Below are 26,098 nucleotides of genomic sequence, written 5' to 3' on the forward strand. Positions count from 1 at the left end.
TTCTTCAGGAATACATTTTAATGAGTTCAGAGAACAAAAACACACTGTATTAGATGGGCTGTACTCTTTGGAAGATGAATGGCCTGATATGTTCTGTGAGGTGAGCTACAACGATGTCTGTAGGCCATTCTGCAACATCTCATGAAGGAGTTTCTTGTAGTGATATTTCATTTGTATTTTAATAAATAAAGCTTGTCAGAAGGCCAGAAAAACAAAGCAGCCAGCCACTGGCTCTTACCTCTCCCTCAGTCTGAAATGGCGATTCTGCCTTCAGGACTCTCAGAATGAGACTGTGACTGAGAGCTGTCTGCTCCTGTCTTATATTCCTCTCTAAGGCTGGGATTAAAGGTGTGCACCACTAGTGCCCAGTTCCTATGGTAAACTAGTGTGACTACTGGGATTAAAGGTGTGTGTCACCACTGCCTGGTCTATAAAGCTGACCAGTGCAGCTGTTTTACTCTCTGATCTTCAGGCAGGTTTTATTTATTAAAATTCAAATGAACTATCAGTACAGTTTCTACTCAAACATCCTGGAGATGAAGAAGGCCACTCTCTCCAGCTTATTACCAACCATGGTTTTAGGAGCTGACCAACTAACATAGCACACAATGTACACATCGCACTGACAACTAAAGACTGCCAACAGTTTCTGTGGATAGAGAGATGTTTTATGGTAAAACAAGGCAGGCAGACACTGCACTCATTTTTGAAAGAAACCCTGACATCATGCAAGACAGCAGGGAACCAGAAATGGATTTATTCTTAGGGATTGGTGGCTGGGGTTACAGTCATCAACACTTCTAACTATTCTACTAGGAACATATGAAATGTATGTCTAAGTCTTACTCTGTGTCAACAATTCTGGTTTTGCTTCAGTTTTTAAGACCTCGATCAAAGTCTTGTGGTTTTCATTTTATGTTGGTATACTCAGGGGGAGGGAGAGAGAAAGACCAAAACAGTAGATTATGCATCTGCCTGCTTTAGGAAGTCCAATGCTACCCTGGAAGAGACATCTGCTCTTGTCACCAGCAAGGGGCACATAGCTCAGAAGAAACTCAATTAAGGATATTGGCTCATCAGAACAGAGAGGAAAAAATTATTGGGGAGGGCTCTGGAGCACATCACTTGTTCTTCCGCAGGTGGTGGAAACTCTGCACAGTCCTTTCCACGGCGTCATCCATGGTGACCAATGGCCGGTATCCAATGAGCTTTTTGGCTTTCTCACAACTGTAGTAGTGGAATGTGCCAGCCAATGCCACTCGCATTGGTGTAAAAGTTGGCTTGATTTGGACGAGAGGACTGACCACCAGCACCAGCAGAGATAGCAGGAAAGCAAGGTAGTAGGCCACCCAGTAAGGGATGTGGTACTTGGGGGCCTCATAATTGAGGCCTGTCAGAATGCGAGACAGGAACGTCCAGAAAGGAATTGGTTCATCGTTGGTAATGTGAAATGCCTGGTAAAGGAACACGAAATTAGAGCCCTGCACAGCTGCTGGGGTGAGCAGGCCACACATGGGTTCTAAGCTCAACTAGCTGCTGGCTCCACTTGCAATTGTTACTGTGGGAAAGCAGAGGCACACTGTCCTGCCTGTCCTGCCTCTCTGGCAAGGCACCATGTGCATTAGCAGGTCTTACATGCCTAGCTGCTGCAATGTATCACAGTCTGTCTCAGACGCTCAGAATGGGCCGTGTAAAGGGCAGAGAGTGAAGGTGATAACAAAATCTACAAAGAAGCCAGGACTAAAAGTGAAGTTTAGCTTGCACTCAGGAAGTTACAATTGGTAATTATTGCCATGGTAAAACTCAGTTTTACATCTGCATGTAACAAATGGCCAATATTCAATCTTTCAGACATATTGTTTGTTCTAAACCATGTTATAAGTGGGAAAATAGAAAATGTTCACAGGGGAGAAAAGAGCACTCAAGAGATAAGAGTGAAAAACAAGGAAGACAGTGAGCCTGAGAAATAACAGGCAAGGTGGGGTAACAGAGTAGGTCCTCTCAACTCTGATGACTTCTGAATGGCTATATGCAGATCACTTGCGAGGAGTGCAGGAGTGTCAGGTCTGAACAATATTAGTCATGTGTGGGTGGTGAGGAAGGATGGAAATCTGAAATCTGAGAAGAAAAGTGACAAGTATCTGCCTAACACAGATGTGACCAGGCTTCGAGTGAACATGGGACTCTAGAGAACAAAGCCTTTAAGTCCTGGATTTTGGCTGTCCAAAGTAATGATGCTTCATTGATGTAGAACTTCCCAGTGGGTCCTAAGGTGCTGAGAGAAGCAAGTGCCTTACCTTCCCACCCAGAGCTACATCTTGGGAGAGGTGCTCGGCTGCCAAGATATGTCCATGAACCACATTCTCCACGAAGGTGAAGTCCACCAGGTTCTCCCCATTTCTGGAGGTAGATAAGAAATATTTCAGCTGTGCCCCACAAAGACATTTGAGAGACTAACCCACTTCTTTCTTATCAGTGCCTGTCTCTGGCACACTTGTGTGATTGCAACAGGTAATGAAATATGACTATGTAGAACGACCAGGACCTTTGGAGCAGTGAGATATTGAAGGATCAACCAATGAATGGGAGACTGTGGTGTCTTGCATGCCCCGGCATGACCAGTACTAGTGTGTCTTCTTGACCTTTGATTTGAGGTACAGACCTTGAACACTTTCCAAGGATACACCAGGCCAATGGTCTTCCAGTTTTCTCTCACTGCCTCTGAAATCCCTCAAAGCCTTAGATCAGAACATCAGTGAGATTTAATAAGTACAGGAAAACAACACATGGGGATAAAGAAGAAAAAAGAAATGTAAAAGGCACCAGGTGCAGTAAGGGGTTCATGTCTTGAATCCCAGTACTTTGGAGAAATCGTCCTTCACAATAGCCACAAATAACAAAACATCTTGGGGTAACACTAACCAAAGAAGTCAAAGACCCATTCAACAAGAACTTTAAGTCTTTGAAGAAAGAAATTGAAGAAGATACCAGAAAATGGAAAGATTTCCCATGTTCTTGGATAGGTAGGATCAATATAATAAAAATGGCAATCCTACCGAAAGCAATCTATAGATTCAATGCAATCCCCATCAAAATCCCAACACAATTCTTCACAGACCTTGAGAGGACAATAATCAACTTCATATGGAAAAACAAAAAAACCCAGACTATCTAAAACAATCCTGTAAATAAAGGAACTTCCAGAGTCATCACCATCCCTGACTTCAAACTCTACTACAGAGCTACAGTAATGAAAACAGCTTGGTCTTGGAATAAAAACAGAGTGGTTGACCAATGGAATCTAATCGAAGACCCAGATATTAATCCACACACCTATGAACACCTGATTTTTGACAAAGGAGCTAAAATAATGGAAAAAAGAAAGCATCTTCAACAAATGGTGCTGGCATAACTGGATGTCAACACGTGAATGAAATTAGATCCATATCTATCACCATGCATAAAACTACAGTCCAAATGGATTAAAGACCTCAATATGAATCCGACCACACTGAACCTGATAGAAGAGAAAGTGGGAAGTAGCCTTCAGTGCATGGGCACAGGAGACCACTTCCTAAATATAACCCCAGTAGCAGACACTGAGAGCAAAAATAAATAAATGGAACCTCCTGAAACCGAGAAGCTTCAGTAAAGCAAAGGACACAGTCAATAAGACAAAAAGGCAGCCTACTGAATGGGAAAAGATCTTCACCAACCCCACATCAGACAAAGGACTGATCTCCAAAATATATAAAGAACTTAAGAAATTAGATATCAAGCTACCAAATAATCCAATTAAAAAATAGGGTATAGAACTAAACAGAGAATTATCAACAGAAGAATCTTAAATGGCTAAAAGACACTTCAGGAAATGTTCACCAGACTTAGGCATCAGGGAAATGCATATCAAAACAACGCTGAGATTCCTTTTTGCACCTGTCAGAATGGCTAAGATCAAAACCACCAATGATAGCCTATGCTGGAGAGGATGTGGAGCAAGGGGAACACTCCTTCACTGCTGGTGGGAATGCAAACTTGTATAACCACTTTGGAAATCAGTGTGGCGGTTTCTCAGGAAATTGGGAATCAACCTACCACTCTTGAGCATATACCCAGAAGATGTCCAATTATTCTACAAAGACATTTGTTCAACTATGTTCATAGCAGCATTATTTGTAATAGCCAGAACCTGGAAACAACCTAGATGCCCCTCAACCAAAGAATGGATAAAGAAAATGTAGCACATTTACACATTAGAGTACTACTCAGCGGTAAAACAAAACAAAACAATGACATCTTGAATTTTGCATGCAAATGTATTGAACTAGAAAACACTATCCTGAGTGAGGTAATCCAGACCCAAAAAGATGAATATGGTATGTACTCACTCCTAAGTGGATACTAGCTATAAATAAAGGATATAGAGCCTATAGTTCATGATCCTAGAGAAGCTATGTAACAAGGTGAACCCTAAGAAAAACATATAGATCCACCTGCAAAGTCGAAATAGACAAAATTGCCTAACAAAATTGGGAGTATGGAAACAAGGGGAGAAGAGAGGAAGGACAGGGAAGAGGAGGAGAGAAGGGAATGGAGGAGGAGAACTTGAGGGAACAGGATGGTTGAGATGGAGGAAGGACAGAGAAGAGAGCAAGGAAAGAGATAGCTTGATTTAGGCATCCAGTATGTGGTTAGCAAGACACTTGGCTCTAGAGAAATTCCCAGGAATCCACAAGGATGACCCCAGCTAAGACCCTAAGTAATAGAGGAAAGGGTGCCTGATCTTGACTTGTCCTGTAGTCAAACTGATGAATATCTTAAATATCACCATAGAATCTTCATCCAGCAACTGATGGAGACAGAGGCAGAGACCCACAGTGGAGCATTGGACTGAGCTCCCAAAGTCCAGTTGAAGAGTGGAAGGAGTGAGAATATGAGCAAGGAGGTCAAGACCATGATGGGTTCACCCACTGAAACAGTCTAGCTGAGCTAATGGGAGCTTACCAACTCCAGCTGGACAGGGAAGGGACAAGCGTAGGACCAAACTTGTCCCTCTGAATGCGGTTGACAGTTGCATGGCTGCGGCAGACTGAGGGGCCACTGGCAGTGGCACCAGGATTTATCCTTAGTGCTTGTACTGGCCTTTTGGGAACCCATTCTCTTTGGATGGATACCTTGCTCAGTCTAGATATAGTAGGGAGGGCCTGGGACCTTTCCCAAAGCAATGTGCCTTACTGTCTCTGAGGAGTGGATGGGGTGGCTTAGGAAGGAGGTAAGTGGAGGGAATGGGAGGAGGGGAGGGAGTGGGAACTTGGATTGGTATATAATGAAAAAAGTTTATTTTCTTTTTATAAATAAATAAATAAATATTTCAATCTAGGAAAAAAAAGAACTGCTTCTGAATGTTTGTGTTCCTCAATATTCTTGTTAAAGCCCTGCTCTCATGAATGGGATCAATGCCCTTATAAAAGAGGCTTGAGAGCCTATTTGTCCCTTGGGTCACATAAAGATACACAGCAAGTAAGAGGATTAGATGCTTAGCAGACACCAATTTTGCTGATAGCTGATCTTGGACTCCTCTGCTGTGGAACATTTGTCTATGCTATGGAACATTTGTTTAATGATGCAAAGATGTGTTGCATTCGTTTATGCTGCATTTGTTTAACTCTGTGAAGCTGTGATTATTTGCCTGTCTAAAACACAGGAACTGAATGGCCAAGAATAAGACAGCATGAAGGACAGGTGGGGCTGGTAGATAGAGAGAATAAACAGGAGAAAAGGGAGATCTAGGAGCCAGAGAAGGAGAGGAGGATCCAGCTACACAGTCAGCCATGGAGTAAGAGTGAAAGTAGGATATTGAGAAGAAAAAGAAAAAGCCCACTGGGTGGTGGTGGCGCAGCCTTTAATCCCAGCACTTGGGAGGCAGAGGCAGGCGGATCTCTGTGAGTTCGAGACCAGCCTGGTCTACAAGAGCTAGTTCTAGGACAGGCTCCAAAGATACAGAGAAACCCTGTCTCGGAAAAAAAAAAAAAAAAAAAAAAAGAAAGAAAGAAAAAGAAAAAGCCCAGAGGCAAAGGTAGATGGGATACTTAGTTAAGAAAAGCTAGCTAGAAACAAGTTAAGCTAAGGCCGGGCATTCATAGTCTCTGGCGTGATTATTTGGGAGATAGGTGACGGGCCCATCAAAGAGCAAAGAACAAAGAGTAAAAAATCAACCAACAATACTTTCCAGTCTCCAGATCTGTGAGCTGTGAGTTACTCGTTTGTGAAGTTATCTAAACTATAGCTTTTTGTTACTGAAGCCGGAACAGACTCAGATGCTTCTTGGCACTCTCAATTATTATCTGGTGTGCTGCATGTGTGCTCACAGTCTGAAGGGAACAGAATGACCAATAGAAGCTGCCTTACCCAATCATGAACTTCATTTTGCCCTTTCTAGCCGCATCAATTAGGATGGGGACTAACTGGGGGTCCCTTGGGCCAAAAATGCCGTGAGGACGAATGGCTGTGGTTAAGAAATTCTTCTCAGGGTCGTTGGCATCCAGTACTGCCTGAAAGAAATCAAGAGAGAAAGGGGCACTGTAAGACTTTTCCTGGCTAAGATGGTACCTTACTGTATGTGGAGACAGATGAACGACATACTCGGTGTATGTGCAGGCCACTGGGTAGCTGTCTGTCTTGGCACAACATCTCACATTATAATTCTTATCCCATCTATCTCTGAAAAATCAACAGTGAAGGAGAAAACTGGCTAATACCTGCTAGGATGAAATCAGAAAGCTCAGGTCGGGTTCAATGGCCATACACACATGCAGCCAGAAGATGTATCTTGGCTTCAATTTATGGAAAAGGCCTGAGAGTTTTAGTTAATGAGGTAGACTTGAGCCTCCAGCAAGGCTACTACCAAACCAAAAGAGCTCCTGAATTCAGTGGTGTGTACGAGGCTTCAAACATACTCTTCACCATGTGACGAACAGTCTGCTCAACGACAGACAGATAGCTCGGGAGTTAGCTTGGCCAACAGAGCACAAGGACACATACATATAAAGATTAGAGTCCTAGCCACTTTAAGCTAGTTTTCAATCGAGTATATGACAATCACAGCTTCCTGACCCCACTCCCCTCAAATGCTGCTAAGTGTCTGTGGTGCTGAGGGGAATGGCCAAGCCTTCAGACGGCCTCTGACATGGTTATCTCTATGTTTGAAAAGTTGCTATACAAATCCTAAAGAAGACTTATTATGAAGAGGGTTTCGGGTAATGTTGATCTTGAAAACAAGGTAAGTTACTGCTGGAGTCTCCTTCAGTTTTTCTGACTTCTAGTTGAGTTCACGCCAGTGACATATTGATGGCTTGAGCTCAGGCTTCCATCTCGAGATCATAAGCCAACTGAGCTGTGGGCTGGAAGCCTAGCACCTTAGGTGACAGTGTACAGGGCCTCTGAGCTAACTAGTATTATCTGGAAGCCCATGGTAGGCTTTGGTTTCCCGTAAGCCTAGCTCCATAGAACAGGAGGGCATAGCCTGGGCATAGGACTTCTTAACTAGGGGAGAACAGGCTCTGTTGTGGCCTCCATGTGACTGTGTTCTGTTCTGAGATGGAGGTGAGCTTCAGTTTCCAAGTACTGGCCTGGAGAGCAAGCCTCAGTGTGTAATGTGCTGGAAAGGCCTAGGAAACGAGTCCATAGCTGCCCAAGTAACTGTAAGGGCCCAGGGCTGTCCCAGCCTGTAGTACAGGGTTTCCAGTGTCTAGGCGACCTCAGTGCTCAGCCCACAATTACACCCTCTTTAATCAGTGTATTTTCCTGTCATCTGGTAAAAGTGCCTGTCGTATTAGATATTTTTGGAGGTAAGGAAGTAGTCCCCAGAAAATATTGAGAATAGTATTTGGCCACAGTATATCATTCTGTCCTTTTGAATTTAATTCTGCAAATGAATTTACATTTCATGTTGGGTACTTGGGTCTCAAAATACTAACTTTTCCATATTCACAGACATTTTTTCTTATGAATGGAGACACTTGAGGTATCTGTTCATTTAATTGGCTTTGAAGTACATACTTTCTCCTGCAAGATCTTGGTCTCTGTGTAGTAGTCAATGGGCTTCATGGCATAAGGGAGGTCCTCAGTTCCATTTTTTATGTCCGTACCCTCAAAGACGACACTAGCACTGCTGGTTAAAACCAGTTTCTGGCAGAGAAACATTTAAAGGAAAACAAAAGTCAGGAAGTTTTGCTATTCCAATTGCCTAAGTGTCATATATGAGCGAGCCCCATCCACAAGGCACTTCCAAGTTACTTGCTGGAGTACATTTTCTTTTTAAGTCTTCTAAGAAAACCTTTGTAGCCATAGGGACTTTAGACACATTATGGTATTACAATTTAAAAGTAACGGATCTCATTTTTCCCATCCTATCATATCTAAGGGAGAAAACAAAACTAACACTATTCATGATAGATCTCTATGGGAGAGTGCCTTCATGGAGGGAAGGATGGACTACCAACCAGTAGGGAAATTTCTGCCTGCAAAATTCCACTGGATACTCTGATACCAATCTTGCCATGTAAACACAAGCATATGCATATGCACATAACTTAAGGCATGCTTTGCTAGTAGAGACAAGCACCTAGCACGTGTAAGGTTCAATTCACAGCAGCAGGATAAAAGGCAGGCAGGCAGGCAGGCAGGCTATATATGTTCTCTTTTGCAGATCCCCAGATTGCATCGTTCTGGTTAAGAGCGGTTCATCTGATACTGACATCATTGGTTCTGTTAGTTATATTTTTTACTGCTTTTATTCTATATCATTCTATAAATCCTAGCTACAGTGGTAAACAAACACCAATTTATAATGTTTTAAAAAAACAAGACACCAAACTAATCGCATTGGTCCAGTGTTTCTCAACCTTCCTAATGCTGTGACCCTTTAATATACAGTTCCTCATGTGGTGACCACAACCATAAAATTATCTCATTGCTACTTCATAACTTTAATTTTGCTACTATTACTAATTGTAACATAAACATGATATACAGGATATCTAATATGTCATATATGTCCTATATTAGATATCCTGTATATCGCATTTCTACATCTTTCGGTTATTTGATTCCCAAAGGGGTTGTGGCCCACGTGTTGAGAAGTACTGCCATAGTAGATGATAGAAATAAAAAGATACAATACATATCAAGTTGAGACAGGAACAAACCTCTCCCCGCTGTATTGAGGCTGAGCAAAGTATCCCTCCATAATTGACTCCCCATGGGAAGCCTTACCCTTTCTGAGGAGTGGATGGGTGATTGGGTGGAGGGGGTGGTGGTGAGGGAGGGAGAACTGTTGTTGGTATGTAAAACGAAGAAAAAACTTTTAAATAAAGAATATACAATGCCTACATGGAGTGGGTAAGCCTACAGAAAATATTAAGAGTTCAGCAAACTAGCTGAATTCAAAATCAATATAAGGAAATTAGAAGCTGGAGAGATGGCTTAGTGGTTAAGAGTGTTTAGTGCTCTTGAAGAAAACCCGAGTTGGGTTCTCAGCACCTATATTATATGACTCACAACCACCTGTAACTCCAGTTCCAAGGGGATTTGATGCCTTTGGTTTGGCCTCTGAAAGTTCTGTACACACACACACACACACACACACACACACACTCACATTCTCTCTCTCTCTCTCTCTCACACACACACACACACACACTCACACAAATAAATATCAAACAAAACTCCCTAAAACCACTATAAATCTATCTATCTATTTCTATACCTATCTATGAAAATTTGCTGTATTCCTAAACATTACCAGTAACTGAAAATGTAGTATAAGTTGGTGATTAACAAATGATGGGGTTCACAGGAATAAGTATAATAAAAGATGCATAAAACCTCTGTGAAGTACAGTACAATTATCACTGAGTGGCATTACAGATTGGGGGATGTTTCATCATAAATAGGAACAGTCAATGTTAGAAAGACATCAGATCTTTTTAAAATTATCCAGAACATAAATGCAACTGCAGTAACAATCCCAGGCAGCTTCATCAAGGAACTTGACAAGCTGATTCTACAGTGGAGGGGAAAACTTGAACAAAAGGCTCAGAGTAGCTAAGGGATCTTCGAAGAAGTTGGTCAGATACTGATATGTATGCTAAGGTAGAGCTTATACCCATGAGATCAGACAGAGGTCAGTGTAGTAGACAGAAAACCTGGGAACAAATTCAGGCAGAACAGGATGCTCAAAGGATGATGCAGGCAGGATATATGTGCACAAAGTTTGGATTAAGCCATCAGCATGCTGAACTAATTATTTGAAAAAAAATTGATCATGATCCTGTTGCATATATCATAGATTCCTGGTTAATTAAATTTAAATATACAAAGTAACACTTTAAATATTTGAGATAAAACACATTAAAGACTTTTGGTTTTTGTGCTGGAAATCAGTTTCTCTTTGGCCTTACACACTAAGCTATCTACCCCCTTAGAGGACAAACAAGATATATATATTTCTCAAAATGCATAAAGTTTCAGAAAGACATGTTCAGCATGACATGATATTAGTGTTCCAAAGTTCTACAACATGCTGTTAGTGCATGGAACTAATAGGAATAACAAGTGCAGGTTTAGAACCACTGTCCCACATGGGCAAAGAAGGGGCAGTGGCAATGAGGAAGGGGCATAGGTGGCTTCAGTCATGCTAGTAGTAAGCACTATGCCCTCTGTTTTGTTCCATTTCACAGCAGCGGGGCCTTCACAGAACTCCAGCTACATACACATCCTGGAGTGGAGAGTCTGGAACGTGGCAGCAGAGGGCCTGCTTTGAATCCCACCTCTTTTATTTACTACCGGAGACTCTGCTTAGCCCCTGGCTACCTAAGGAAAAGAAAAGTAGGTGACAAATACAGTAGGGCAAAGCTCTTGTCAAGTACAAAGCATAACTGAGTATGACAGTTGGTTCTGATGGGTTTGGAATCACCTAGAAAGTACACAGCTGGGCATGCCTGAAGGGGTTTAGCTTATGGAAGGAAATCCGCCCTGAATGGGATCATGGGCTGAGGTCCTGAACAGGAAGTTAATTGAATACTGTCATTCATTTCTCTCTACTTCCTGCTTACAGATGTAATACGATTAGCCAATGGGAATTTTAACTGATGGGAATACAAAAGAGCTCCCTTCTCACCTACTCATATTGGACCCATTGATTACTGGGAACTGGCCAAAGGTCTCCAGGAAGATAACTGGAAGAAGAGCCCCTACTCTCTGTACCCTTTTCTCAGTTTCACAGATCTCTAACAGTGTTGCAAGCTGATACAAGGCCAAAATTTGTATGCTTTTTGGCCTAAGTCAGCATAGGTTTCTATCACGTAAAAGCAGTAGTGCCCCCCCCTTTTAAATAAAAGCAGTTTGATAAACGATGTGAGGAATTGTTTAAAGGGTTCAGCACAAAATTAACTTATGATCCAGGAATCCCACCTCTGGGTAGCTACCCAAAAGAATCAAAAGTGAGGACTAAGACAGGCATTTGTAGTCTCTGTTCATGGAAGTATAATTCATAGTAGCCCCAAAGCAAAAGCAACACAAACGTCTACTGATGGCTATTTATTCTCTTTCATGTGCATGGAAGTGTGTGTACGTATGGAGGTCAGAGGTCTATGGTGGAGGTCTTCCTCAGTCTCTCCATCCATAAATGGGGAGTATTAGTCTTGAAAAATGAAGGAAATTCTGATGCACTACAATGTAGATAAACCTTACAAACATTGTGGTAAGTACAATAAGCATACCACAAAAGGATAAAACCTGTTTGAATGCACTTATAGTAAGAGACAGAAGTGGAGAATAGTGGCTGCCAGGAGCCAGGGAGGGGCAGAAGACTGCAGAACTTCTGTCTACTGCACGGATAGAGAAGACAGTGATAACAGATAATGAAGTGAATATAGCTAACATCACTGAATGCATACTTGTAAAAGGGTTACAGTGGTTACAAAGTATATTGAAAACATTATGTACACGTTGTTTCAACAGAGAAAACAAGCAACATCAAAATTTCATACCTCTTGAAGCAAAAATGAATAAGCCTTAGTGTATCTGAACACTCAGATGGTCTATCTGTATTGGAAGAGTATAACCTCAACTGGCTGGCCCTCTGTGACATCAACTGGCGCCCAGGGCTTAATTTTTAGTATCTTCTTAACATGAAAGAGGCAACCCTGGATGAGCCCAGGAACAGGGTTCAAGGGAACGACTCCACCTCCCCTCCCTCTAAGAAAGCAAGCCCATGCTCCAGATACTAGTCACCACAGCATTTCCCTTACCTGAACCCCAGCCTCTTTGCAGGTTTCAATGACATTCTTGGTGCCAATGAAATTCACTCTATAAAAGAGTTCCTTGTTGTTACCGGATGGTGGGGGTGACGCACAGTGGAAAACTGTGCTTACACCTTTCAGAGCTGGGTACAGGTCCTGGAAAAGCACACAAGACAAAAGAATCATTCCAGCTTAGGGCAGGTCAACAACCTTCTCACGTTCTCGCATCTGTGGCCTGTAGGCCTTTTGGATTTTTATAATCCTGTAAGCAACACAGAAACATATGCTTTGTAAAAGACTCAAACTACACAGGAGTATGTGGGATAAAACCATGTTTTCTTTGAACTGCCCCTTTAATTACCTTGTCCAGAATAAAAAGGGAGTATGAGAAGTCAGACACCGCAGTGACTGGAAGAGGCATACAGTGACTCAGTTTCACTTACTAGAAGGAACCTTGTAAGACAATCAGGCAGCTGCAGATCTGGGCGTAAACACACTAAACGAACCAGGAAGGCCTTTTCATATTGTGAAGTAAAGAGGCTCTCCAAGCCTGCTGGAGGCTTCAAAGACTTAAGAACCAACACACAGAGACTCCTACTGGCCAATGAGGAGGCTATTTGCTCAGCAGTTAGAATAAGAGTGGTTAGTGAAAGTGGAGAATAGAGATTAATTGATTAATTCGAGCAAAAAAGATCTGAGGGGCTAAATGAACAGAATGACAAAATGCCACCAGTGTGCCAAATCTCCAAATTCATGGTTATCACCAGAAGAAAGAAAAATCACTAGATGCCATAAAATCCTTTGTCACTATACACAAACATAATAGTTCTGGGAAACCATTTGAGAGTAAGGAGTCACCTTCTAGGCCCAAATAACTATCAAATGATGAACAGTAGGCACACTCCAACACACAGGATATTCTTTTCAAAATTAAATTTTATATTGTTGTGTGTGTGTGCGTGTGTGGATACCAGAAGACAACGTAGGATATCTCCCCCCTCCCTTTTTGAGACAGGGTCTCACTATGTAATCAGTCTGGCTGGCCTGGAACTTACTATGTAGATCAGGCTGTCCTCAAATTCACGAGATCCGTCTGTCTCCACTTCTCACATTTTAAAAGACACCTTGTAGTTTCAGTAGGCTGACTAGCCAACAAGCTCCTGAAATTTACCCATCTCCACTTCTCTAATACTTGGCTCATTGGCTTGCATGACCATGCATAGCTTGGGATTGTTTGTGTGCTCGGAATATTTGAACTCTTGCTTTAATACCAAGTGCTTTTACTCACTAAGCTATCTCCTTATCTCCTAGCTACTCTTAAGTTTGTTACTCCATATTTAAGCCTTCCTAACCATTCTGACAATATCCTTTATATGTGTTTTTATTTGGGGGTTTAGGGTCCAAATGTGGACCACTCATATGTGAACCTTGAGTCCTTTTCATTTCTGTTAATCTGGAGCAATCCCCTGAGTTTTGCTTTCCCGTAATATTTCACAGGACCAGGGAGGTTAATTTATTGACTTTTGCTCGATTTGCATTTGTTTGTTCATTCACGATTATATTCACTTAATAGTTTTGGCAATTTCCAGATTCCCTTTATGGTTTTGTCTAACTTGTGCAAGTGGCTACCAGAATTCAGGTAAGTACATTTACTGACTGCACAGGATGAGGGTGTAAATGAGTGGTATGGAGCTTCCCCACCCACCCTGTGCACTAGCCTCCAGTCTCACGACATAAGCAAAACTGAAGCATAGAAATAAGGAAAGTGAAACGGAAGCCCGGCAAGGTCTGGCAGGTCAGATTCTTCTTGGCTGCTCTGTGTAGCATTCCTTCCTCCTAGATATGGAGATGGATCCCTTCTGACACTGGGTGGGGAAAAGCACATAAGACCCATCTTTAGGAAGATGAATTGTAGTTCCTATAGCCTGCATTACAGAAGGAACTGTGAACTAGGAAATGTGGATGAATATTTATATCTCTGCTGTATCTATTCTTTCTCTCTTCTCTCTCATGTGTGTGTATACATGCACAGGGGTTTGTAGCCATGAAGCACCAGGATGGGGGGACCTGAACCACACCAAGTCTTTAGTTTTATAGAAATAAATGAAATTGGATGTGGTGCCTCATATGTGCAATCCCAGCATTTGGGAGCTGGAAGCAGAAGGATTGGTGTGAATAGGAAGCCAGTATGCTCAACATAGTAATAAGTTCCAAGCCAGCCTAGACTACAAAGCAAGACCCTGTCTCAAAACATACATCCTATCAAAGTCTAAATTTTATAGTAATAGACATAATCAAAGTAAAACTATTAAGGTATTTATTGGTTTTGTACTCAGTCTTCGAAATTCAACTTGTATTTTAAAGTGTCTTTCAGTGCAGACTTGTCTTAACTGAATGCTAGATGGGCATATGTGCCCAGTGCCTGCCTCACTGGACAGTGTACCAGTTCACAGGAAACAGCAGGTGGCAGAGACATGCTGATGTCCCGAAGATGCAATTAGCAACATCCAGACTCTAGGAAATGCTGTTCGATGATGAACAAGCTAAGCACCACTAAGTCAACACACATACTACAGCATCTTGGCAATTTAGAAATCAAATAGTCTCAACTGTGTTTAACTCTTTATTTGAAAAAACAAATATAGATGTCTTATGAAGTAGTTAATGAATGACTGACATTAAGGAGCATTATTATTATTAATGGTGTCTCTGAGATTGACAATTATGTAATGCTTTCCATAAAAATGAGTTTTATGTTTTAGAGATAAAAACTGAAATGTTTACACATGGACTGATAGATATGTTGAAGATTGGCTTCAAAGTAACTGGGACACACCGAGAAGATGGCAGCAAACTGCTTGATGTGCAAGTATAAGGGTCTGAGTCGGAGCCCTAGGATCCATGTTAAAAAAAAAAAAACAATAACACAACAACAAACCAAATCAACTAAAACCAAAACCAAACATCTGGTTGCTTGGAAGGCAGAACCAGGACCTAAATAGAGTGCACTGAAAGGGGGTCCTGCTGCTGGCAGCACTGGGAGGCTGAGGCAAAAGGATTATTTTTAAATGTTCCCCTGCCATGTTCTTACCTGCATCATGTCCACCTTTCTTTCCTTAGCTCAGAATTCAGAACCCACTGTTGGAGCTTTGCCTTACTCCTCTGACCCTTTATCCCATTTGTCTGACAAATGCCTGCTCTGGTCCAGTGCACCTTGTCCCCAGTCCCTGCCTGCACTGGAGATGCTGAGTGTGACTAGAGAATCAGATACAGGTGTGGGCAGGCTTTTAGAGTGCTGGGGCTACAACCTGAAGGAGAATTTGCTCAGACAAAAGGACAATATCCTTCAAACTCTTGGTGAAGAAACCCTAAGAACAAAGCAGGTTTCTCTAAGAGGCGGGGGTTCTAATCAGGACACTGCATAATTTTCTCCCCAAGGTTCCTGCCTGTCCCACTAACTTCGCACTTCCCCCCACAACCACATAAACTTCTTCTCTGAATTCAATCTCAGTTGTTCTCGCCTTCTTGCCCTGTGCACAGCCCCTCTCTCGCCCACCGGGGACTGTCTCTCTGGAGAACCCTGGATGACATGTGACTTGAAGAGAATGGTGCAGGCAGATGAAAATTATGCAGGACAACAAAGGGGCTATGGAGCCAAAGCTGGTGAGAAAACAGTAAAGACAGTGACAGTAGAAATGGCCACAGTTGCTCCTGCTGCAGTGGTAGAGAGCAGGACCAGGAAGGAAGAGGTAAAACAGTGCCCAACATGCCGTGTCTCCCATAGAGAGAATGTACTTATTTGGGAGGACAGGTCTGGGCTAGGGATTTACAATGGGAGTAGAGGAGTAGAGCATTAACTGCAAAGGAGAAGAGACAAACCAGCAAGGCTATCTTCTTAAGCATCCAATTCAACAAGAGTACCAGAAATGCTGATGCGGGCATCATCAGCAAGGAGCTGAAACCACTGTGGAAGTCACTTGTGAAGGAGAAGAAATGATTATGGATGGCTGCCATAAACAGACCCAACAGCTTTGCTGAGCAACTTTGCTGATGTAGGAGGGTCATCTGTCTATGTGTTACTTTCATTGGTTAATAAAGAGACTGCCTTGGCCTTTTAATGGGTAGAAAATTAGGTGGGTGGAGTAGACAGAACAGAATGCTGGGAAGAAGGCAATGAGGCAGACGACCCAGGCAGATGCTAGCTCTCCTCTCTAAGATGGACGCAGGTTAAGATCCTTCCCAGTAAGCCAGCACCTTGTGGTGCTACACAGATTATTAGAAATGGGTTAATCAAGATGTAAGAATTAGCCAGTAAGAGGATAGAGCTAATGGGCGAAGCAGTGTTTAAAAGAATACAGTTTCCGTGTAATTATTTTGGGTAAAGCTAGCCAGTGGCCAAGAGCTGGGAGGCAGGAAGCAGCCCGCAGCTCTTACTACACTTTGCAAAACCTAAAATATTCAAAAAATCTGGCCACCTATGAACTTTGCAGAACAGAGAAAATGGAACAACTGAAGTGAATGGGCAGGGCTGGGATGAGAGTGGGAAGTGAACATGTACAAGATTTCCTTTGGAAGTGAACATGTTCTGGAAGTCAATAATGGCGAATGATTGCTGAAATATATATAATATAGATTTTCAAACTATAGTTTTCTTGGCCTTTGAGCACTTGGTTTTGCCTTTGGGGGGTCCTACAGGAGATTAGTGAAGCAGAGTGGGTCCCTTACCTGTTGGCTGCAAAGATCGCCTATAAAGAACTGCACCTGGGGGTTATCAAACCCTTGGCGGATATCGAATACATTGACAGCATAGCCTCGTGCCAGCAACTGCTCCACCATGTGCTGCCCCAGGAACCCAGAGCCTCCAATCACCGTGCACTTCTTGGCCTGGGGAAAGAGGGAATGGCAAGAGGACCAGAAGTGTGAAGACTAACATGATAAAGGTCAGACTTATGTGCCAGGAGCCATTGCAATGGCATATACATGTGTCTGTCTGAAACTGCCTAAGCTCAGGGAAAAGCTTAGTATAGCTGTGTTTGATCAGCAGTGTCACCTGTTCTCCTGGGTTTAACAAGAAGGAGAGAGAAAACAAATGACTCTAGGCTAGACTGGTAGATTTGATGACATAATCCACACCTTATATTTAGTGGAAGGGAATTAAAAGTCCTATGATCACACCAGACAATCTAAACAAGCAAAAAGCCAAAGGCTGTGCCTTCTTGTTCCTGATTGGTAATCCCTTGCCAGAAAAAAAAAAATCTAGCCATTTCAGAGTTTCTAATGAAAGCATCCGTTTCCAAACTCAAAGGACAGTGATTTTCTCTGCCTCCATGCCCATAAGGGAGGGTGGATCTTGTGGCTCTGGGATGACCACTTAACCCCTTCTGGCCTCAGCCCATGTATTAAGTGCTATGCTACTAGGATCTCCATGTAGAACCAGGGAGCCATTTATCACTCAGACCCAGGGCTTTGCCATGCTGTCTCGGAACTCAGAGGAATGGATGACTCAGCATTGGGATGTGGTATTTAGATTCCAGCTTCCCCAGTGCATCCAATTTCTTGGCTAAATTCAGACTCTGGGAAGTGGGGTAATGGAAGGATAGTATACCACTTGTAGGTGTATAAGTATTAGAACTCCAGGATATCAATGCAAATGTTTGCTGGCATCTGCTCAATAATCTGGAGACCTTATCAGTAACCTTTTCTCACTGCTGTAAGAAAATATCTGTCAGATGCAGCTTAAGGAAAGAAGGATTTATTTTGGCTCATGGTTTAAGGGATACAGGCCATCATGGTGATAAGACATGATAGCAGGAGAGGCAGGTGGCCATACTGCATTTCTGGTCAGAAGAGAGGAAGGTACACACACACACACACACACACACACACACACACACACACTGGCGCTTGGCTGACTTTTTCCTATCACCTTTTCACTGAGTCTGGGATTCTAGCACATGGGATGCTGTCAGCAACATTTAGGGCAGGTCTTCCCTCATCAGTTACACATATCTGGAAACAACCTCACATCCTCAGAGGCTTGTCTTCTAGGCATCTACAAATTTAGTTCTCTTGACAATGAAGATTACCCACCACACTACCACTGTCCCTAAGCTGTACCTGGGCTTCCCTAAGATGACAGACCCAATTTTCTTAGCTTGTATGGAGTCAGTCAGTGTTGGCTATGTGAATAGTCAAGATCAAAAAGAACTCTGTTCCTTATTATAAAGTAAAGCAACCAACCTCCCCTCTTTTAAATAATCTTAAAATGATTTATCTTTATTTTACATGTATGGGTATACACTACCTGCACGTATGCTTGTGCATCGTATGCAAGCAGTGCCTGTGAAGGCCACAAGAGGGCGTAAAATACTCTGAACTGGAGTTACAGGTGGTTGTCAGCCAATATATGGATGGTGGGAAATGAACCTGGATCTGGAAGAACATCAGTTGCTCTTAACCTTCCCTCTTGTACCTTAAACATGGACATAAAAAAGCTATGTGACATACTCAGGACTTGTCAGGGCCAGGTACCATCTGCAGATTTCTCTCTCTTACTGTGGATGTCCATTCTAAAATGGCTCTCATATCTGTAGACATGATCAGCCTCATCAATGCCCATCAACTGCCTCTCTGGCAATCTTTCCCTTCCATCTCTTTCTACCTCAGTTTCACAGGCAAATTGTATGCACTTAGAACCACTCTGATTTTTCTGGCCAGTCCTCAGAGCTCCCTGCTGATGCTCTCCAGCACCTCTAGGTTCAGAGATCACATAAGGCTCAGAGTCCAACTGTTTTACAAAAAGTCAATTTAGGGACTGGTGAGATGGCTTAGTGGTTAAGAGGGTTTGCTATGCAAAGATATGGTAAGTTCAAATCCCTAGCACCAATGTGAAAAGTCAGGCATGGCTGTACATGCCTGCAAGCCCAGATTTAAGGGACAGGTGGATTCGGAGAACTTGCTGACCAGCCATATTAGGCAAAACGACAACCTTCTAGTTTACAGAGTACAGTAGTTTGAGTAAGAATGTCCCCCATAATCTTGGCATTTGAATATCTTGTTCCCAGTTGGTGATGCTGTGTGGATAGACTTATGAAATATGGCCTTTCTGAAAATATGTCACGAGGGGTGGGCTTTATTTAAAGTTTCAGTCTCCTGTCATTCCCAGAACTCTCTCTTTGCTTCATGCTTACAGTTCAAAATGTGAGTGTTCAGTTTGCTGCTCCAGCCACCACGTCTGCCTACTGCCATGGTGGTGATGGACCCTTCTCTCTCTGGAATCATACACCCAAATAAACCCTTTATTCGATGAGTTGCCTATGTCATGGCATTTTATTACAGCAATAGAAAAATAATTATTATGGCAATAGACTGTCTAAAAGAAATAGGCGAAGAGCAATAAAGATACCCCGTGTCAGCAGGGCGGTGGTGGCGCACGCCTTTAATTCCAACACTAGGGAGGCAGAGGCAGGCGGATCTCTGTGTGATGTGGGATTCCCCTCTGTATGCTGTGAATACCATTGGTTAATAAAGAAACTGGCTTGGCCCTGATACGGTAGAACAGAGTTAGGCAGGGAAAATTAAACTGAGTGCTAGGAGAGGGAAGGCAGAGTCAAGGGAGAAGCCATGGAGCCGCCACTGGAGACAGACTCTCTGGAACTTTGCTGGAAGGCCACGACCTTGTGGTGATGCACAGATTAATGGAAATGAGTTAAATTAAGATGTAAAAGCTAGCCAATAAGAAGTTAAAGCTAGCTGGGCAGTGGTGGTGCACACCTTTAATCCTAGCACTCGGGAAGCAGAGGCAGGTGGATCTCTGTGAGTTCGAGGCCAGCCTGGTCTACAAGAGCTAGTTCCAGGACAGGCTCTAAAGCTACGAGAAACCCTGTCTTGGAAAAAAAAAAAAGTTAAAGCTAATAGGCCAAGCAGTGATTTAATTAATACAGTTTCTGTGTGATTTTTTTTCAGGAGTCTGGGTGGCCAGGAAACAAACAAGCTACTTCCTTACAACATCTGTGCATGAACCACACAAGTATAGGCATGTATATATATGCATACACACACATACACACACACACTCTCTCTCTCTCAACAAACCCTCATAATTTTGTATTTGTTTACGTATTTAAGCATTTATTTATTTGTTGAAATGGGGTCTCTCTAAGTATCCCTGGCTGTCCTGAATTCCTTATGTAGACCAGGTTGGCCTTGAACCTATAGAGATCTATCTGCTTCTGCCTCCCAAATCCTGGGATTAAAGGTATATGTCATCATACCTAGCTCTCATTTCTAGATTTTAAATGTGATTAATCAGTAAATCTATTCGTGAACAGGATGACATGGATTCCCTCCTTATACTGACATATTACACTGATATTATTCCTGGGACAACTGAGCCAACAGCTAGTCAATAGATTTTTATAGTGATGGAAATCAAACTTGCCTCTGTTCAGAGATGTCAAACATGCAAAGGTAAATGTCTTTAATCCTATGTCTAAGGCTATGTGAGGAGGCCATGTGAAATAATCAATAACTTTTTGTGACCATAGCAGACAAAAAAAGAGAATAAATACTGATAAAAATGAACTTTCAGATGGGAAACAAGTACTGAGAATGGACCAAATGGATAAATAAGCCTCTTGGAGATGATAGTGTTAGGATAGGAGAGGAATGGACTTGGGTGGGTGTACAGCTCAGTGATGGAGCATATCTGTTAGGCTATGTTTTATTTCTAGCACCACAAAATAATTTAATTCAACTGTAATATAATCTCAAGAGCATGGCTGGGGCCCCTGGGTTTTCTCCAATATTTTTGGTTTTACTTTTTCTTCAACAGGATAATGTATGTTTTTTTTCAGAGCAGTCCTACCTAGAATAAACATATAAGACAAAAGTATTCTTCCTTAGTAGTTTATATTTACACATTTATTTCTTTGAAAGTCACTCCATGGAAAAAAAGGGCTCATTCCAAAGCATTAAAGAAGGTTCAAGAACCAGGTGGTGGTTGCACACACCTTTAGTCCCAGCACTTGGGAGGCAGAGGCAGATGGATCTCTGGGAGTTCAAGGACAGTCTGGTCTAAATGAAGGAAAGAAAAAAAAAGAAAAGAAAAGAAGGAAAGAAGTGTGATGTATCAGGAGTGAAGTACATCACTATAAGCTTGAAGACCTGGCCTATGTAAAGAATCACCACCACAGCCTGGCCTCCCCTACTCTTTTAAAGTACTTACTTTGGAAATGTCTTTTGTCGAACGTGTCTCTTTTGATTCACCAACTGCTTGTTCCATTATGGCTCAAACTATAGTCTTGTTTGCAAAATCAACTCTTCTTCCTAAAGACATAATTAGAGAAAGACATTAATAGTAATGAAGCAAAGCATCTCCAGCTATTATCACGAGTGTTCATAAATAGCTGAGCCATAGCTATACCCACTGGCCAAAGTACCCTGTGCTAGAGTCTGCTCTCTCGGGGTATGGTAGGCCCTGAAATTTACAGAGCACTGGATTAAAGGTAGGAAAGGAAAGCAGATAAATATGACTCCTTCACTAACTCAAACCAAAAATCTTTGGGCTGTGGTTGGAGAATGGTGGCGACCAAGCATTTCACAATGGTAGACAAGAGTAACCAAATACGATGATGCTACCAAACAGAAAAGTGCAGCCCAGGTGAAGGCCTCATCACATACTCCCCTCTTCTTTCACCCACAATATCAACTTGCAAACACGAGGTATTTACTGATGCAATATGTGTAAATGGCAAAATGTACCAGAAATAAGAGTCTATCTATGAAAGAAGATGCAGAGAATGCCAATGGGGAAAGAAATGTCAGGCAGTCAGCACTGACTGGGTCTTGAGATGGCTCCAATCCAATTTCCACACTTTCAAATGGTAGGTGCCATCATATTTCCCCAGAGGACTTGATTTTAGGACTGTACTGATTTTGTGGGCATATCAAAGACCCAAATATCCTTGAAATTGATTATTACAACCCTCAATGTTTGATGGGTCATTTACAGAGAGGTTTTACAAACTCATAATGGAAGTTATTAGTTGTCATTATTAATTTTGTCAAACTGACAGGATTTAGAACCCTCTCTAGGAAGACTTCTGGCCTGCCTGTGAGGACATTTCCAGAGAAGTTGAGCTGAGGTGCGAAGACCTCCACTGAATGTGGGTGGCACTATCCGTGGACTGGGATCCTGGACTAAATAAAAGTGTGAAAGCAACAGAGATGTGGCTCAGTGGTCAAGAGTACCAGCTGCTCTTGTGGAAGAACTGTGCTTGGTTCCCAGCACCCACATGGTGGCTTACAACTGTCCTAGTGTGTTGGAATCTGACACCCTATTCTGTCCTCTGTTAGCACTAGGTATACACGTGGTGCACACACACACACAATGCTTATACACGTAAAATAAAATTTAAAAATCTTAATTATTTTTAATTTAAAAAAGCAAGAAAGTGAGTTGAGCATCAGCATCTGTTCCTCTCTGCTTCCTGACCGCAGATGCAACATGACCTGCCACCTTACACTCCTGACATCATGACTGCCTCACCATGATGGACTGTATTCTCATACCATACTAAACCTCTGCCTTCCATAGGTTGCTTTTCCCCAGGTATTTTCTCGCAGCAACAAGAAAAGTAACTAATGCATCAGTTCAGTATATTTCAGAACTTGCCTTCTCCTGGGTCTCTGTGCATACATCTAATGACGATGGATAGCCAACCTGTAGCTCTGTGGTTACCCCATCCCTCTCTTTATTGCACACTTATCGGGACCTGACATCTACGCACCTCAAATAGACATGGCTCACATGGCTCTACATAAGTAAGACAGAAGCTGCTTGAGTTGCAAGATCACGGCACAAATCAATCAGTGGAGTTAGTGGGCACCCAAGCCTCAGACATAGTTAGGCCTCATCATCACTCCCCTCAGGCTTAGCACCCTGTACAGGACCAGGTCTGATGATGCAATGGGAAGACAAGGACTCCCGCAATGCTAACACTTACTCACCCAATGGATACGTTATCTTGAGAAAATACTGCAAAGCAGAGGTCCTGTAAAAAAAAGAAGAAGAAGAAGAAGAAGAAGAAGAAGAAGAAGAAGAAGAAGAAGAAGAAGAAGAAGAAGAAGAAGAAGTAGTAGTAGTAGTAAGGCCTCTCCCTACAGAATTCAAAGACGACATGGCACAGGGTGAAAGCGCTTAGGAGGGCATTTGTTTCCAGAGGTCTCAGGTGAGCCATCCAACTGGACTCTGTCTTTTCACAGGCCACATGTCCCTCACTTCCTCATATCGCTTGATTACTTTTCGGTCACAGAAGGCACCCAGCTTTAAATTTGCAATGGGCCACCCAGCAGTCCCTCACCACATCCAAGCCGAGCTTCTATTGCTCCTTTCTTATCTCCTTTCTGGGCCAAGGTGAGTTCTCCCTTATTCTTCAAGGCTGGTCTCAACTTCCTCACCATCTGTTCTCAATGCTCTCCTCCTGGGTTCAAGCACCATCTGGTAAATTACCTGTTGCTGTTGTTTTCGGGGCTGCATCTGGGAAAGAGTCATCTTTCCTGCCTACCTCAGATTGCTATGGGGCTCAAAGGAGCCCACAGGACCGAGTGTCACAAATTTTCAAACACCAGCCACTGTTAGGTAGAAACCAGTGAAAACACAGTTCATGCCTTCAAAGAAATCAACTTGTGTGGAAAACAAAAAGCTTCAAAGAATGACAAAGCTGTGTTTGGGTCCTAAGGAGGACAAGCGGACAGAACCAATGTAGGCTGCTTGGTCACATGAAGTAACCTGACAGAAGAAACGAGAGACTGTTCACCTTTTAGCAGTCAGGAAGCAAGAGAGGTAAGAACCCCACAATCCACTTCCAGGCCATGACCCTAATGCCTTAACAGTTTCCCAGCAGATCCCATTTTGTACAGGTTCCACTACCTTCCAATAGCACCATGGGTGGGGACCAAGTCCTCAATACAGGGACTTCTAAGGAATATTTAAGAATCACTTTTTGCAAAGAGTATGGAGGGACACGAAGTCAAGAAGGTCAGCAGGGGTAAAACTGCAGGAGGCTTCAGTGGGCTTTACTCTTTAAACTGAAGTTTATAAGCAGGGGACTGATCTGACCAGAGCTGGTCACAGCAAATTAACCTGGTGGAGCATGTTTGTATGTTGGTAGAGGGGTATATAGGTAAATTATGGGAAATTAAGAAACTACTTACCAACTTGCTGATAGACTAAGTTTCACTGAATACCTAACACATATTCCTCCCTGCTCCAGGTACTAGAGTGCCAGCAGCGAACAAAAAATAGAGCAAGATGAGGGGCTCGTATACAAAATGAGTAAGTCACTTACTTTAATGAGAAGGCGACAAGGGCCAAAGAACTGGAGTGGGGAGGAGAGATGCAGGGCCAGGTGAAGCGAAAGTTCAGGGTGGGAGGTGCATGGCTCTGGAAGGAGTAGACAGTGATATGATCGAAATATATTGCCAAGCTGGGCACAAAGGAGCACACCTTTAATCCCAGCACTCAGGAGGCAGAGGCAGGCGGATCTCTGTGAGTTTGGCCAGCCTGGTCCACAGAGCGAGTTCTAGGACAGCCAGAGCTACATATACACATATGTGACAAAAATTCTCAAAGAATTACTTAAATATCATATGTTTTAAAAAGTTCATGACACTGCGTATGGTCAATGCAGGAGAGTGTATCGGCCACAAAACCAGCACTGGGTATGATGGGAGGAGTTGCATGCCAGGCTTCGCATGCTTTGGTGAGAACTCCAGTTTGTACTGCTAAGGAAGGGCTAAGGTTACAGGAAGGACAGACCTGATGGAACCCAGGGGCTGGACATGGGGGAATGCTGCTGGAGGGAACAGAGGAGGCAAATATGACACAAAATTTCTGAATCTGGATCATGGCACCAAGGAAACAGGACAAAGGGCCTACGTTACTACTACAGAGAAAGTCTCTGGTCTTTCTCAGTTTGAGAGACCGATGTCATGTTCTCAATGTCCCTAAACATTCTATGCCTTGAGGGGAAGCAGTTGTGCCAGCTGAGGCACACTGCTGTAGCCAACACTGGATCTCCATTAGTCCCGGTATAGTTCCAGGGAACTCCACCCCCCCCCCTTGCACACATTCCTCTTTGTTCCCTATGCATGCCAACATTTCCAAAATTCCTGCAACTTTGCTTTCAAGAGAGTCACATTCAGCAATGCTCCTTCCCATGTGGCTTGAATGTGTCTGCACGGTTATCGGGGCACATTTTGATAACTTTTCTAGATCCACAAAGTCCCCAGATCATCATCCTGAGAGCTAAAGTGGTTTTTGTAGAGCTAAATTCACAGAGTCTCGTCCAGATTCAGTTTCTGAGCCCCAGCCCCGTGCACTGCTGACACAACGCTCGGCATGCCCACTCCCCTTTCTAGGCCTCAGCTGCCCCATTCAGTCACCCCTCCAACGCGTTATTCCAAATCTTTCCTGGCCCCTCTGATGCTGAATCCCCAACTCAGGTTTTAGAATGTCCCACCCATCCTCCCGCACTCCCGCCCAGCTCTGTCGCCCACACGCAGTGGCCTCCAAGGACAAGGCCACAACTCTTACCAGGTTTAAACACTCTTGCGGTCGACTTCAGCTTGCTAGCAACCTGCAACCAGCGGACTTCAACCCAATACCAGTCACCCTTTTCTAGGGAGAGGTATGAGCCCACGATCAGCCGAGCTTCCTTCACCATGTTGATTGGCTGCGTTCGGCTCCGGCGCAGCCAATTGACACTCGCAGCGTGATATTGCCCAATGAGGCC

At 43.0% G+C, this 26,098-nt stretch overlaps 1 protein-coding gene across 3 annotated transcripts; it reads right to left on the minus strand.

The window, feature by feature from the left end:
• On the minus strand, nt 1-26,052 carry Nsdhl (NAD(P) dependent steroid dehydrogenase-like). 3 transcript variants are annotated; one of them, XM_050123625.1, is made up of 9 exons: nt 25,900-25,987; nt 23,313-23,356; nt 21,529-21,629; nt 17,028-17,186; nt 12,312-12,458; nt 8,059-8,187; nt 6,409-6,551; nt 2,298-2,400; nt 1-1,454 (listed from the first exon to the last, which is right to left on the minus strand). In XM_050123625.1, the coding sequence occupies exons 3-9, from the start codon at nt 21,583-21,585 to the stop codon at nt 1,122-1,124; spliced, it is 1,071 nt and encodes a 356-aa protein (XP_049979582.1). In that variant the 5' UTR covers nt 21,586-21,629; nt 23,313-23,356; nt 25,900-25,987; the 3' UTR covers nt 1-1,121. The 3 variants fall into 3 exon arrangements, with proteins under 3 accessions (XP_049979582.1, XP_049979581.1, XP_049979584.1); XM_050123624.1 differs by lacking the exon at nt 23,313-23,356 and having other exon boundaries at nt 25,900-26,052; XM_050123627.1 differs by lacking the exons at nt 8,059-8,187; nt 23,313-23,356 and having other exon boundaries at nt 25,900-26,052.
• Between the last annotated feature and the right edge of the window lie 46 nt (nt 26,053-26,098).

The sequence above is a fragment of the Alexandromys fortis genome, unplaced genomic scaffold (assembly GCF_014885135.2).
Source record: "Alexandromys fortis isolate MF-2015 unplaced genomic scaffold, M_Fortis_MF-2015_v1.1 scaffold_206, whole genome shotgun sequence".
NCBI classification, from domain to species: domain Eukaryota; kingdom Metazoa; phylum Chordata; class Mammalia; order Rodentia; family Cricetidae; genus Alexandromys; species Alexandromys fortis.

Bases quoted from the DNA above. Each gene is read 5' to 3' on its own strand.
- Nsdhl (XM_050123624.1), bottom strand. From the start codon at position 21,585: ATGGAACAAGCAGTTGGTGAATCAAAAGAGACACGTTCGACAAAAGAC. The intron at 6,552-8,058 runs GTATGTACTTCA...GATTTCTTTCAG, and splicing joins CCAAGATCTTGCAGGAGAAA to GCAGTACTGGATGCCAACGA. The intron at 2,401-6,408 runs GTAAGGCAGCTT...ATCTACCTCCAG, and splicing joins AAAATGAAGTTCATGATTGG to AAATGGGGAGAACCTGGTGG.